The 13,556-nt window shown below is 31.2% G+C and overlaps 1 protein-coding gene across 1 annotated transcript; it reads left to right on the top strand.

Annotated features, from left to right (window-relative positions):
• The first annotated feature begins 7,251 nt into the window (after positions 1-7,251).
• LOC124532361 (retinol dehydrogenase 14-like) lies at positions 7,252-10,511 on the top strand. The gene has a single exon (XM_047107251.1). The coding sequence runs from the start codon at positions 7,545-7,547 to the stop codon at positions 8,487-8,489; it is 945 nt and encodes a 314-aa protein (XP_046963207.1). The 5' UTR covers positions 7,252-7,544; the 3' UTR covers positions 8,490-10,511.
• The last annotated feature ends 3,045 nt before the right edge of the window (positions 10,512-13,556 follow it).

Here is a 13,556-nt window from a genome sequence, read left to right as displayed (position 1 = left end):
TATTTCTCGGGAAAACTTCGGAGAAAACTGGAACAAACTTGTGTCTGAAATCGAGTCTTCATTAAACAAAGTCTCTAACTGGGGCCGGCTAAACTTAGACCATATATAATTGCTATTTTGCTATTAAAATATCTGATGGGGAAGTACTCTCCCTTAGTAGTCTCTAAGGCTCACTTAGTAATTTCGGACACCGTGGCTAAAATTAGTCAATTGTTGATTAGTCAATTGAACGCAAAGCCAAATTGGCATCAAAAAAGCTCGGTGTGCTCAGCAAGCCATGACAGTATTTCACGCCGGCCCATCGCCTAATACACCGCCTACAAGGCGCAAATTGAACCCCACATGGAATATTGTTCATAACTCTGGGCGGGTGCTCCCCAATACCAGCTTCTTCCATTTGTCCGTATCTAACGCAGAGCGGCTCGAATTATTGACGATCAAGCCCTTTTTGACCTGCTTGATTCTTTAGCTTTGCGTAGAGATGATAGATCACTCTGAATCTTCTACTTTCGAATATTTCGCGGAAAATGTTCGGACGCATTGTTTGGATTAATCCCGGCTGCGGAATTTCACCTTCGGACAACTCGTCAAAATTCTAAGTTTCAAACGCACCACCTTAATGTTCGAAAAACCACAAGATCATGATTTTTAAGACATTTCTACCTTGCACAACCACTCTGTTGCACCAGCATTCGCCGACGTTTTTTCCGAACCGATACGACTTCGGAACCTTAAAAAAAAGAGCGTACTCCTTCTTTAAAGGCCGGTAACGCACCTGCAAGCCCCACAGATGTCCATGGGCGATGGTAATCACTTTCCATCAGGTGAGCCTCATGCTCGTTTGCCCCCTATAACATAAAATAAGCCATCGGTTGTCTTTTAAAATATAAATGTGTATAAATTATGTCTAATTTTAATATATCTACTTATGCTTATTTTAAAAAAAACCTGTTGTTTTTTTTCTTAGAGCACGAACCTCCCCCGAAATGAAATCCTGGCTACGGCCCTGTGTTTGGCTAATAATATTTAGTTGTGAAGTCATTTGTAATAGATAAAAATATTTATTCTGATAAGAATAGAAGAAGTTGGAAATATGATGGGTAGGTTCTTGCTTTTTTTTATATTCATGATAATCAAATGCCTCTTGCTGGTAAGCGGTCGTCACCGCTCATAGACATTGACGCTGTGAGAAATATTTACAATTCCTTACATTGCCAATGCGCCAATCCTGGGCACTCAGATGTTAGGTCCCTTGTGCCTGTAGCTACACTGGCACTATTATTTGGTGGCAGAATATCCGATGAGTGGGGTGGTACATACTCAGACGGGCTTGTACAAAGATTTTCATAATTGTTCAAAGATTGGTACATCTTAGTATAAGTCTAAGTGAATATTATAAGTCTGTGTGATTTCAAAAATATTAAAAACCTTAAGGAAATCTATAACTTGTAGAACTATCATGTTGCATCAAAATTATAAGTATAAATATGTACCTAAAAGTTATGTACCGAACGAAGCCATCAAAGCCGTTATACAAGAACTCACCGAATTCACTTCGTTAATAGCGATTTTTTGTAATTTGCACACCACATCCCCCTATTTCTCAAGGTATTTCTTTTTAATTCGTACATACATATTATATCAGTTAACTGAAGTTGTAAGTACCTCTTTTTGGATTTAAATCGAGATTTTTTTTTTGTAAAACATCTCATCCTTTGCAATTCTCATAGTTAGATAAAAAACATAATTGCTATAAATAAAACACGCTGCGGATGACAATTGTTGACTCATATTATTCTATACTAGCTGTGCCTGCGGATTTAACCGCAGTCATTTCAGTTTATAACTTAATGTTACTAAAATGCTATTCCTGGATTTTAGCTATTAAAATAAATATATCTTTTTTATAAATTTATTTGTTCGATTGGGTTTCGACATGTTTGTAAAAAAAAAACATCATCAATCAAAATCACATCAATTCTAACATATTAGATAATATGTTATAATTGATGTGATCGGCAACAGTGTATAAATTTTAATGATAATAATAATCTTTATTTTTTTATTGTTATTTTCTTTGTGGAATTGCACAAAGTATTCTTACGTTTGCTATTAACTATTTTTGTTCACACTATCTCACCTCTAAATATTAAGCGTCTTCATGCGGATAATTAACAGCACCGTACGTAGCGACAACAATCAATAATGATCTTATAGATTATATCTTCATATCATCGACTTCAGAACTTAATAATTTGATAGCGATAGTTAATGCTAATACCGAATTCCATAAAATGTTATCATTTAATGATTTTTTAATATGCCCAAATACCTAATTTCTATAACCCCACCGAAAAGCAAACAATCTGAGACTCTATTCCTAGCGATACAGACTACCTAGGCTTGGTGAAGTTTACAGCAGGGGGAAATGTAACCTATAGCAACGAAGTTTCCTTCCCGGTCTTATTTGGGGAAGCTGAGGTACTCTCCTCGCAGTTACAGCTCTGCTGCTTCCTTCTGCGATGTTACGTCACACAATGCGAATGGTTTACATTTTCTCTGGTTTACATTCTCATACCAGCATCTCTGACTACCGAATACGGCATCTATCACATTCAGCAGAACGAGGTCTTCGTTTACCATGGCAACAAGTGAATCGCACTCAGGTCCCCATGCGGCACACCCAATCAGAGTGTAACGATCCGGCTATTAAGTGTTACCTACAGTTAATACTTACAGAAGCTAGTTAAGTAAAGTTACTCCGAGTGGTTACTCGGAGTGTGAATGTAAATTAAACATATCTATATTTGAAGCGGTCTGCAGGCATTTGTGTCTTTCTCAAGGTGTTCCATCATCTAAAAAATATTTGTATATCTTTGATACACAAACAATATTTAAGATTTTTTAAATAAACAATTAATAACTGTTTTATGGGATCCAGCTGCAACTATGTAAGTTATCCTTGTTCTTGGTATTAGTTTCAACGATGCCGTCTGTGTCTATTTAGGTATATCTTACTGAGGACTAAGCCGGACCAGCTAAATAAACGGGAACGCATGCAGAACATATGTATTTGCTTCATATCTGGACTACGTAAATATGATCAAGAATCCCAGCATCATATAATGTTATAGTTGCCAATAAGTCTGCGTAGATATATGCATTTATTTTTCTTATTTTACGAGTATACCATACTCCATCACCCTAAAACAGAACGCCAGACTACTTAAAAACTAGCTAGTATAAATACTTCTCTAAGTTTGCTCTTTCAGAGTAGATAATTAATTGTCTGACACCTTTATGTTGGCCTCGTTACTGCCATTCCTAGCATATATTATTATTATAAGTAATTAGGATAATTATTTTTATTTCAGACATTAGGTATGTATTTATTGTATTCTTATATTCATGTATATGGATAAATGTTATAAATGATGTATTTTAAGTAAATTGTAGATACACTAGGTCTGATTTTACCTTAAGTCTTAAAGGAGGGGTTACCTGGAAGTAGTATTTTATACAATTAGTGGTAGCGTAGCTTAGTGGTATTTTTTATACAATACAATATATACTATAAACTGAGTAAGTATATAAATATAAATATAGATAACACACTTTACAGTGTAGTAGTGTAGTGTTAGTTTATAATTTAAGGTAAGGCTTGTATATCAATTATATTTACAATTTATTATTGTTATTTATTTGTTAACATATAATGAGCTTCAATAACCTTTTTTAACATTTGAGCAAGATTAATAGCAATAGCATAATTATATTAAATATCTAAACATATTATTATAGTAGTGACAAGAGAGAAATTATCCCGATACATTTAATATATTGAATAGTTAGATAATATTATTAAGAGACCTACATACTAGACAACCATTGTTGTACAGATTATTTTAAAATTATAGTGTCATATTATATGTACAATAATTATTATGTAAACTATTTTCTTAGAATATTTAAAATTTCTTTAACATTCAAAAAAGAAATGCGCCTAAAATAAAATATATTATAACATCAATATCATGATATTGCTAATAGTTTTTGTGAAGGAGTTTACAAATAGTTAAATATAAAAATGAAAAGAAAACTGTTTTAATTATATACAGACGTATAACAGACTCTTATAACTAATCTATTTGCAAGATATTTAGCTCAAATTATAATGATATTAAGTATAGACGGAAATCTAGAGTTTCTTCTTAGATAGTTAAAATTAATTCCTTCGTAAAGGTGATTATAAACTATACTGTTGTGACATTTTAGAGAATAGCATATGATCTTGTAAAGCTTAGAACCTTATTTTTTTAATGTTTCATATTTTTGTAGTAATAACGTGTTCATTAAAATATTACTAGTTTTTGAACAGATCACTTGAAGTCGTTCTTTGGCCTTGAGATTAAGATTAACTACCTAATCAATGTCTAAATTTTAATAATAATATTTGTCAAATTAGGTTAAATATCTTAAATATATATTACCATTAATTAAATTATGACCAATTAGAAATACTTAGAAATATTTTATGAACATTTTCAGTTATCACTAAATAATTATAAGCTTACAGCTTAAATTAAAGGATTAATAGGCAAAAAGCATTAAAACGATCTAATATTTAGCTTAACGAAAGATTCCCGTAACTCATTAATTGTTAGACGCTAAATCCACGAGCGCGAAGTTCAACAATTATAAGACTTAACAAGCTCGTAAAACAGGGTTCTTTCATTAGCAATTTAGTGTTGGCTTATTACTTATGTGACAAAATATACTTTGTGAATTTCTGTTACGTTTATAAAACGATTAAACATATGCATTTTCCGAAGTACGTTCACATCAGCTCGTTTAATTTTTAATGAAATAGTAACACGCGAAATTTTATTAATTTAATTTTAAGACAATATCAGTGTGTAGGTACTACTATTAGGAAATAATAATCATATGAATCTGCGTTCATAGATGCATTTTAAAAATGAATAACAAGTAATTGGCTAATAATTGCTTTTTGAAGGAATAGTGTCGATTGTGTCAATACGTATTGGACCTTTTTGTTATTGAAATAAAATTTTGAATTCGGTATTAATTATTAATCCGCCTTTAATAATTAGAAAGAAAGTAATGCGAAATTTAAACAAAGATCACTTTGTTTTGATGAACATAGCTGTTACATAAATTATAAGTGAAATAGATCAGTGTAAAAGGAATTTTTTATACTGTTCTCATAGAACGCGATAAATAAATTTACTCACTATTTTTGACAATAGTGAATGATACGATTGTTGATAAAATTGTTTTTTTTTTTTTAAGTCTTAATCTATACGATATATATGTGTCCATAAAATAAATGAATACAGCTTAACTTTTTTTGTCTTCTTCTTTAAATATGAAACTAAATAATATGATATATAAATGGATAGTCATATTTCACTTTAAATTTAAAATGTATTTGATAAATTATAATGTTTTTTTTTCCTCAAAATAAGAAATACACTTTACCTTTATATAACTATTATAGAAGTCTATAAAAGCTTATAAAACGTTAGGATTTGATCACGAGCAGCGTTTTCGAAAATTACTTACAAAGAATTCACTCCCAGAGACGTTGAAAACCTGTGTTAATTTACTTTTAACACTTATTATACATTGATTGAAGTAAAAAGTAACAGGTTATAATGACCCAATAATGGACTCCTTTTTTTCTTTTACGTGACAATTCATCGATGACAATAGTTAATTCACATTGATTATTTAAAAAATAATTATTACTTTTTTATTTTATACATATATGTAACTAAAGTTATGTTAAGGTCACAAGTACTGATAGGAATAGCAGTTTCGTTAGAAGTCTACGTTAGCCAGAGATGTATTCATAACAACTTAATTAAATTAACATCTTTATCTTGACTTATTTGTAATAAATTGTTAATCCTTATCAATTCTCAGATAAAAATTGCCCTTTGAACAGGAGTTTCACGATTTATAATAATAGTTTAAGATAAAATATTTTGAAAATAAAATATTGTGTTTTGGTAAAAATTATAAAAAGATATAATAACGATTATAAACGCTTAAGATGCATTACCTTTCAGAGTAGGTATATCTTATGTTTCGTTCGTAAAACACTAGTTTCAGTCCTGGCTTTTCAAAATTACTGTTCTTATCCCATGTTATTTAATATAATATAAATATAAATAAATATAAATATATAATGATAAATAAACATTTGTTAACCCGTTCTTCTTCAAATTGTAAAGTTTAAAAAGCAATAATTATCGGCATAAAACCTTTAAATTCAATGTTATATTTATTTCGTGTAGGCTTCGTTCGTTCATCCTTTTAGAATATGTGCATTACTACATAGGAATTTTTCAACTTGGCGTAGGTGACTATATCCGAAATTAACTACGAAAAATTCTCAACCAGACTCGACTTAGATTATTATTTTCATAAATTAAAAAGTATCGTCAAATCATTGTCAATTTAATATCATAGATAGTAATCGAATGCGTTTATTTTGAAGTTATTGAAATTTGATTGAAGTAAATATTTTTATAATAGCTTCTGTATGAATAGTTTAAAAAAATATACAATATTGCGTTTGAAAACATTGTAATATACTTATATCTAATGGTGATTTAAAAGCGATGTTATTTCAGTAATTATTTTATAATAGACATATGTATATTTAAATACATTTGCCTCTTCTTATTCCGACTATGTACCTATGTTTATTAGCTACCTTAATTTCGTTTCACCAGGCATGCTGATTAAGCGTTCCACAAACATAATTCTACTCTTAGTCTTAATTATATTCCACGCTCTGATTTTATTATTGAATTTGTGATTATTTTTTATATATGTATAAATGTAGTATAAATATAGTGTTTCGCTTCATACTGTATAATTCAAACTATTCATTTTTATTTTAATATCTTAGCCCTTTTAGTCCAATCAACTTTAAGCAACCCAACAATAATGTACTTCTATAAATTACAATGGCTACAATGTTCAAAGGTTAATTAACTTATAATTGACATGTGATAATTGAAATTTGACTGTGAAAAAACAAAGTCAACATTTTGAGTTATTTATAAAGTCTATTTTACACTTTGTCATTCAATCTTGTTTGAATTGGTTTGATGTTTTAAAATTATATTCAAGGCTACTTCTATGTAGAACGGTAAACAATTCGAACACACGTTACACAACAGATGACAGCGACGCGTACGCACGCTCACCGCTTCATTTAGTATCATAAATAAAGCGGACACGAGACGTTTGGTCACTTTCATATCGATGAGTAGGCATTCTTACATTGTATCTATTAGTATATCCGATTTATTTTATCAACTATCACGTTCATTCGTTCATATCGATCATGTATAGATACACGTCTACATATCTTTTTTATAGCCTGCGTTAACGTGACCTCATACTTGATAACGATAATTTTATTATAGTATGATTGTAGTTTCTGTATCAGTGTTAAGTGGACCGTGATTTACCGTTACAAAAAAATAAAATAATTATCGTAAGAAATGTTTTTGTTGTTAATTCTTTCGGCTATAGTTATTTTTTTCATAACTGTGAAAATATATCAGAAGTTTACATGTCGTGTGTGTCAGTCGAGTGTTCATATGGTTGGAAAAGTGGTGATAATAACTGGTGGTAATAGTGGAATAGGTTTGGAGACGGCGAAGAATCTAGCGGACCGTGGAGCACGTATTATTATAGCATGTCGTAGTCTCAAGCGGGCTCAGGAGGCTAAAGAAGAGATAATCAGGACAACAGGGAATAAAGACATCGAATACCGACGCCTCGACTTGGCATCATTTCGTTCTATTCGGGAATTCTGTGACAATATATTAAAGACAGAAAAACGTTTAGATGTTCTTATAAATAATGCAGCTGCAGGAGGTCTTGGGAACTATAAGACTGAAGACGGTAACCATGTGGGTATGCAAGTGAATTATTTTGGACCTTTCCTGTTAACAAATCTCCTGTTGCCACTTTTGAAATTGTCAGCACCGAGTCGTATAGTAAACGTATCCTCGGTCATTCATAAATATGGCGAAATGGACTTTGAAAATTTAAATATGGAAAAGTACTGGAGCGATTATTTGGTTTACGCTAATAGTAAATTATATTTAAATTTAATGACGCTGGAGCTCAGCCGCAGATTAAAAGGAACAAATGTTACCGTGAATGCTTTGCATCCAGGTGTTGCAGCCACAAATATTTTCAGAAATATAAAGAGTGATATTATACGGAACGTAGTATTAGTTATGTTAAATTCCTTATATAAAAGCGTTTGGGAAGCAGCACAGACATCGATATATCTCGCTGTTTCGCCAGATGTGCAAAATGTGAGTGGACGATACTTTAGCAACTGTCGTGAGAAAACACCGTCTAAATTATCTAGAGATTCAGAAATTGCAAAGAAACTTTGGGAAGAGTCAGAAAAAATTGTAAAATTCACGTGAAATCTTAGCAATAACGCTATTTAAAATTGTAGACGACAATAAATATGCACTTAATTAGTTTTCCTAGTTCCTTTCGTTTATCTTTGTAAAGAGATTCCTTAGTTTATTCAAAGTCAGGGAATCGTTTTGCTCATATCATTAATTTATTTGCATGGAGATTGGATATCGTATGTTAATATTTTAATAGTCGTATTAATATTTGTGTGTTAATATTAGGTCCATTATTTTCTCGCTAAGATAAATCCTTGTACCTCTTCTTACATGTGCTAAGCGTTTATGAATAATGTAAAATTACTAGACAAGGAATAGTAAATTGGTTTAAGTAATATAGTGTTAAATTTTTCACTATTTTTATTCATCAAAGATTGGTAATGATAGTGTGATTCAACACGAAAAATTATTATATTATAAATTCTTAATTTTTTTGTATTATATTCATATCATAAAAATGGGAATTTTTAATCCAAGGCTAAATTACGTATTTTTAAAACTGGTTCTTTAAATTAATTGAATTGTGCGAAAACCTTCAAGATCAAACTTTGAACTGTGTCTATAGTCCATAATTATTTTATAAATAGGAAAATTGTTGTATTAATTATATCCATTTGTTAAGTGCGTGTTATATATCTACAGTTTAATTGAATGTTTTTTTAGAGAAATACTTTATTTTATACTATTTATTTCTTTATGATAATGTTGTATGTTTTAAAAAATATGCTAGAAATATTTGTTGTATATTTAACAATGGTAAATGTTAAATTAGTTAATATCATCATTAATCGTATTTAAAAATGAAAGAATAAAAGGTTTATCGTTAAAATTATAATTATTACATCGCATCGTTAACACATACGAAGAATCTTAATGTGTTTTTCTAGAACGGTTACCTAATTTTTGAGCCACACAGTCAAAATTCTACTTAGTCTACTTTCTAGTTTAGTAGAATGCTCGGGTGCGTTTGTTGAGGTTGTATTCGCTATGCATTTTCTGTTAAGCAATGTAAGCGATCGGTTCGCCCGTTTTGTCTCAAGTGTACGACTGGGGATCTCAGAAACCGCAAACAACCGTTCATGTGCGAGGCTCGTATAGGAGACACTGCTCATAATATAGCATGTATAGTAATAAACTTTTAAATAAATAAATTATTATTGATCGTCTATCGATACTATCTAAATGACAATTAAATTATTTTTCTTTTAAGGTAATTGAGTGTCCCTAATCTTCGACATACCTCATCAATAATTTACTTATCAAAATTTCAATCATGCGGCATATACCTACATTTTTAATTTATTTATCTTACCAGCAGTTTTCATTGTATTCGTAATGTTAATTAAACCTACATAAGAAAGCTACCTAATGCTAAATACGTAATGTAATTATTTTCTTTTTGACGCTCAGCAAATTATTAAAGAGTGAGATTTTTTTGTACATCATCTTTATATAGACTGAGGTTCAACTCGATATTATTATATTAATAATTCATGAATATACCAATCTTATTTAAATATTTCATAAAATACTAAATGTACATTTAATAGTTATCATTTAAAAATATGATTATAAGGCTGCGAGTTCCGACTTATGGTTGGGGAAATAAAAGTTATTGGGTTTCACGGTTGAAAAAATGTTTATAGCAACCCAGAGTATTTAAATTGGCAGTGCTTACATTACCTTGCTCTTAAAAAGCACGTGAAGTCGTTAGTTGGTCCTGAGGATGCGTTCCTAAAAAAATTATGAAATTTATTATTGTTGATTGTACCTTACTGTACTAAAACCACGCGGCAAATGTATATCTAATATAATTTTTATATGTTTGTATATTGTACAATTGTATACTCGCTTACTTCAAAACAATGGTTGTGATGTTCAGCAATAATAGGCACTATTTCGTTATCGTATTAGATATTAAGTATATAAGTAGCTATAAGCCTTAATAATTCCCTACCATAATATCAGATAAACTGTTTCATTATGTGATTGGGTCTTAATTGATGACGTCACTGACGGATCCATAATGTTCTGTAATAAACTATAGAGCTGACAAATTAGCAGAGTCAGTAAAATCGTTCTCGACTATTATTGTAAATGACCACATCTTTGTTTGCTAAGATTAGCTAATATAGCTATAATACTATATGGTATTCTCATGTATACTCATCATTTTAGAGCTGTAAAGACTTTATTTAGAAGTATATTTTTTCCGGGATATATATTGTCACACATTACAAAAATGCTTCGAGATTTTGAAAATTTTTGAGAATTTTTAATTACTGTTCAATAAATTATATGAAACACAAATTGCTTTCATTTCTGTCACCTCATTATATTGTGAAGAAATAGTTATATTCATTTTACGATGTTGTCTTTTCAGTCCACGATTTATTTACACTCGGTATAAATTATACATATCCACTATTTGATGAATTATTTATAAGTAGTTTGTAAAGAGAGCTATCTACATAATCTTCGTTGTTGTCATCAAGAATTAATGTGGGAGATCAACATTTTCAGTGAGGTAGCGAATTTACGTTCAAAATGCTCTCAACTTAATCCACACAATCCAATCATATTAAATAAGTTTTCACTTCCGGCTAGGACTTTACACTAAAATTGTTATCTATCATAACTTTACTTTGTTCACAAACACATCTACAAACTTTTAATGGGTATTAATTATAAAAGAACAATAATTATAGTTAATAGTTGTATGTATGACATGTAAAGTAATCATTTCTTGCAATTAAACGAGTAATATTTCCATGCAAAAAAAAACACGTGGACAAGAACATTCAGATCAATCAAATTGGGCTACGAATCATTTTATACATTTAAATATTTTTTTAGTTATATTCGATGCTAGCTTCTAATAGAGTCTTTTGATCTTGGGATAATTTCATTAGCAATATAAGTCACGATTAAGTAGGCCTGTTCGTATATCACAGGAGAACAATGGTACCTATACTTATTTTTTTGTATTTAATATAAAAAAATAACCAATAAAAGAATAAAACCAATAATCATAATATTAAAATATGGTAACAAAATATAGTAACAACAATCATAATATAATGTAGTTTCGCAGGATCTATAATGTAATAGGATAAATGCTTATTTCATCTTTCTGAGAGATGTGTGAGAGAATTTCATATGATGGAGTTCTTACAATTTTATTTGTCACCATCTAACATGAAATGATACGTCATATGCAACACAAAATCTGGTAATGCAAATATATATAATTAATATAATTGTTAAATAATAATAATTAACATAATTTCCCCGGAAATTATGCAATTGAATTACCAGCTTTTTGGCAGATCGGAGGCTCAAGGTCGTTGTCGACGGTGCATATTCTGACTTAAAATCCGACAGTGCTGGTGTTGCACAAGGCTGCGTTCTATCACCCACTCTGTTTCTTCTACATATCAATGATTTGTTACAAATCGGGAACATTCACTGCTATGCAGACGACAGTACCGTTGATACCTTATACATATATTTTCTCGTAAAACGTAGAAGAAAACCGGAAAAAACTTATGTCTGAAATCAAGTCTTCATTAAACGAAGTCTCGAACTGGGGCCGGCTAAATCTAGTCCATTTCAACCCCAAAAAAACACCATTTGTCGTATCTCCACGATTTGAGAATATCCCGATACACGGAGAATCGGAATACGTGGCGTTGATATGCGTGGTCAATTGGAAGGCAAAGCCAATTTGGCTTCAAAAAAGCTCGGTGTGCTCAGCAAGGCGAGATAGTATTTCACGTTGGCCCATCGCCTAAAATGTTACAAGGCGCAAATTTGGCCTTTCATGGAGTACTGCTCTCACCTCTGGGCTCCCCAGTACCAGCTTCTTCCATTAGACCGTATCCAACGTAGAGCGGCTCGAGTTATCGACGATCAAGCCCTTTCCGATCTCCTCGATCCTTTGGCTTTGCGTAGAGATGTTGGATCACCCGCATCTTCCACCGATTTTTTCAAGGGGAATGTCCGAGGAATTGTTCGGATTAATCCCGGCTGCTGAATTTCATCTTCGGAAAACTCGTCAAAATTCGAAGTCGCAGTACCTTGATGTCCGAAAATCCACAACAGCGCAATTTCTTAGACATTTTCTGTCTCGCACAACCACTTTGTGGAACCTGTTTTCGCCGGCGATTTTTCCGCACCAATACGACATGGGAACCTTAAGAAAAGAGCGTACTTCTTCCTTAAAGGCCGGCAACGCACCTGTAACAATAAATATCATATTGAAGTAATAGTTCAGGTAACCGTAACCATAGAATATAAAAAGAAGCAGTTGCAAGGTATTGACACCAGAAACAAAAACACTTTGAATTTACTGTCGCGTGGAATTGATAGTAGATTTTAGCTTTAAATAGTATTTCCTCTCAATTATCATTAGTACAATAGAAAGTAAATACACACATACGTATATATATACACATATGTATTTCATATATAAAAATATAGTAAAATTGTACTAGACATCATTGTACTAGACGTTTTGATTTATAGTCCAATAGGGCATAGATATTGGTTCATTATATTAGATGTTGCAAGACACAAAACGTCACAGACAACAGACCGTATCATACATACATCAGATAGATTCGTCTTTTGACGAGTATAAAGGAATAAGCCTCATTGGTTCTTGATCTGCTGTAAATACCTATGTTATGTTTCTAAGTCAACTGTTTATTCTGAAACAAGCAACTTATGATGCGTGCGTATTGGTATCCCCAAGAACATGTTTCGAACTTGAAATAAATTATACTTAGAAAAGACAATCTAAGATCGTTATATTTTTATGGTTATACGCAAATACGCAATAATTCCACTTTAATTTCTGTTTTCATTCAAACGCCTACAAGCTTCGCTTCTCATTCCCGAGCGTTCTTGTTATTTCTTAGGAGAGATTATACCATTAAAGATATATTTAATTTTTTAAACAATCCATTTCAGAAAATTTCAAGTGTATATTTCATGGTTAATTATTTTCATTATTTATGCGTTAAGTTCGTGCTAGTACTGGGACAATAATCCAGAATCGATACTCTAGTTACC

This window comes from Vanessa cardui, chromosome 9, assembly GCF_905220365.1.
Source record: "Vanessa cardui chromosome 9, ilVanCard2.1, whole genome shotgun sequence".
Classification (NCBI taxonomy): Eukaryota; Metazoa; Arthropoda; class Insecta; order Lepidoptera; family Nymphalidae; genus Vanessa; species Vanessa cardui.
The sequence above is the reverse complement of the archived record's forward strand: the minus strand, read 5'-3'. Positions and strand labels throughout refer to the sequence as shown.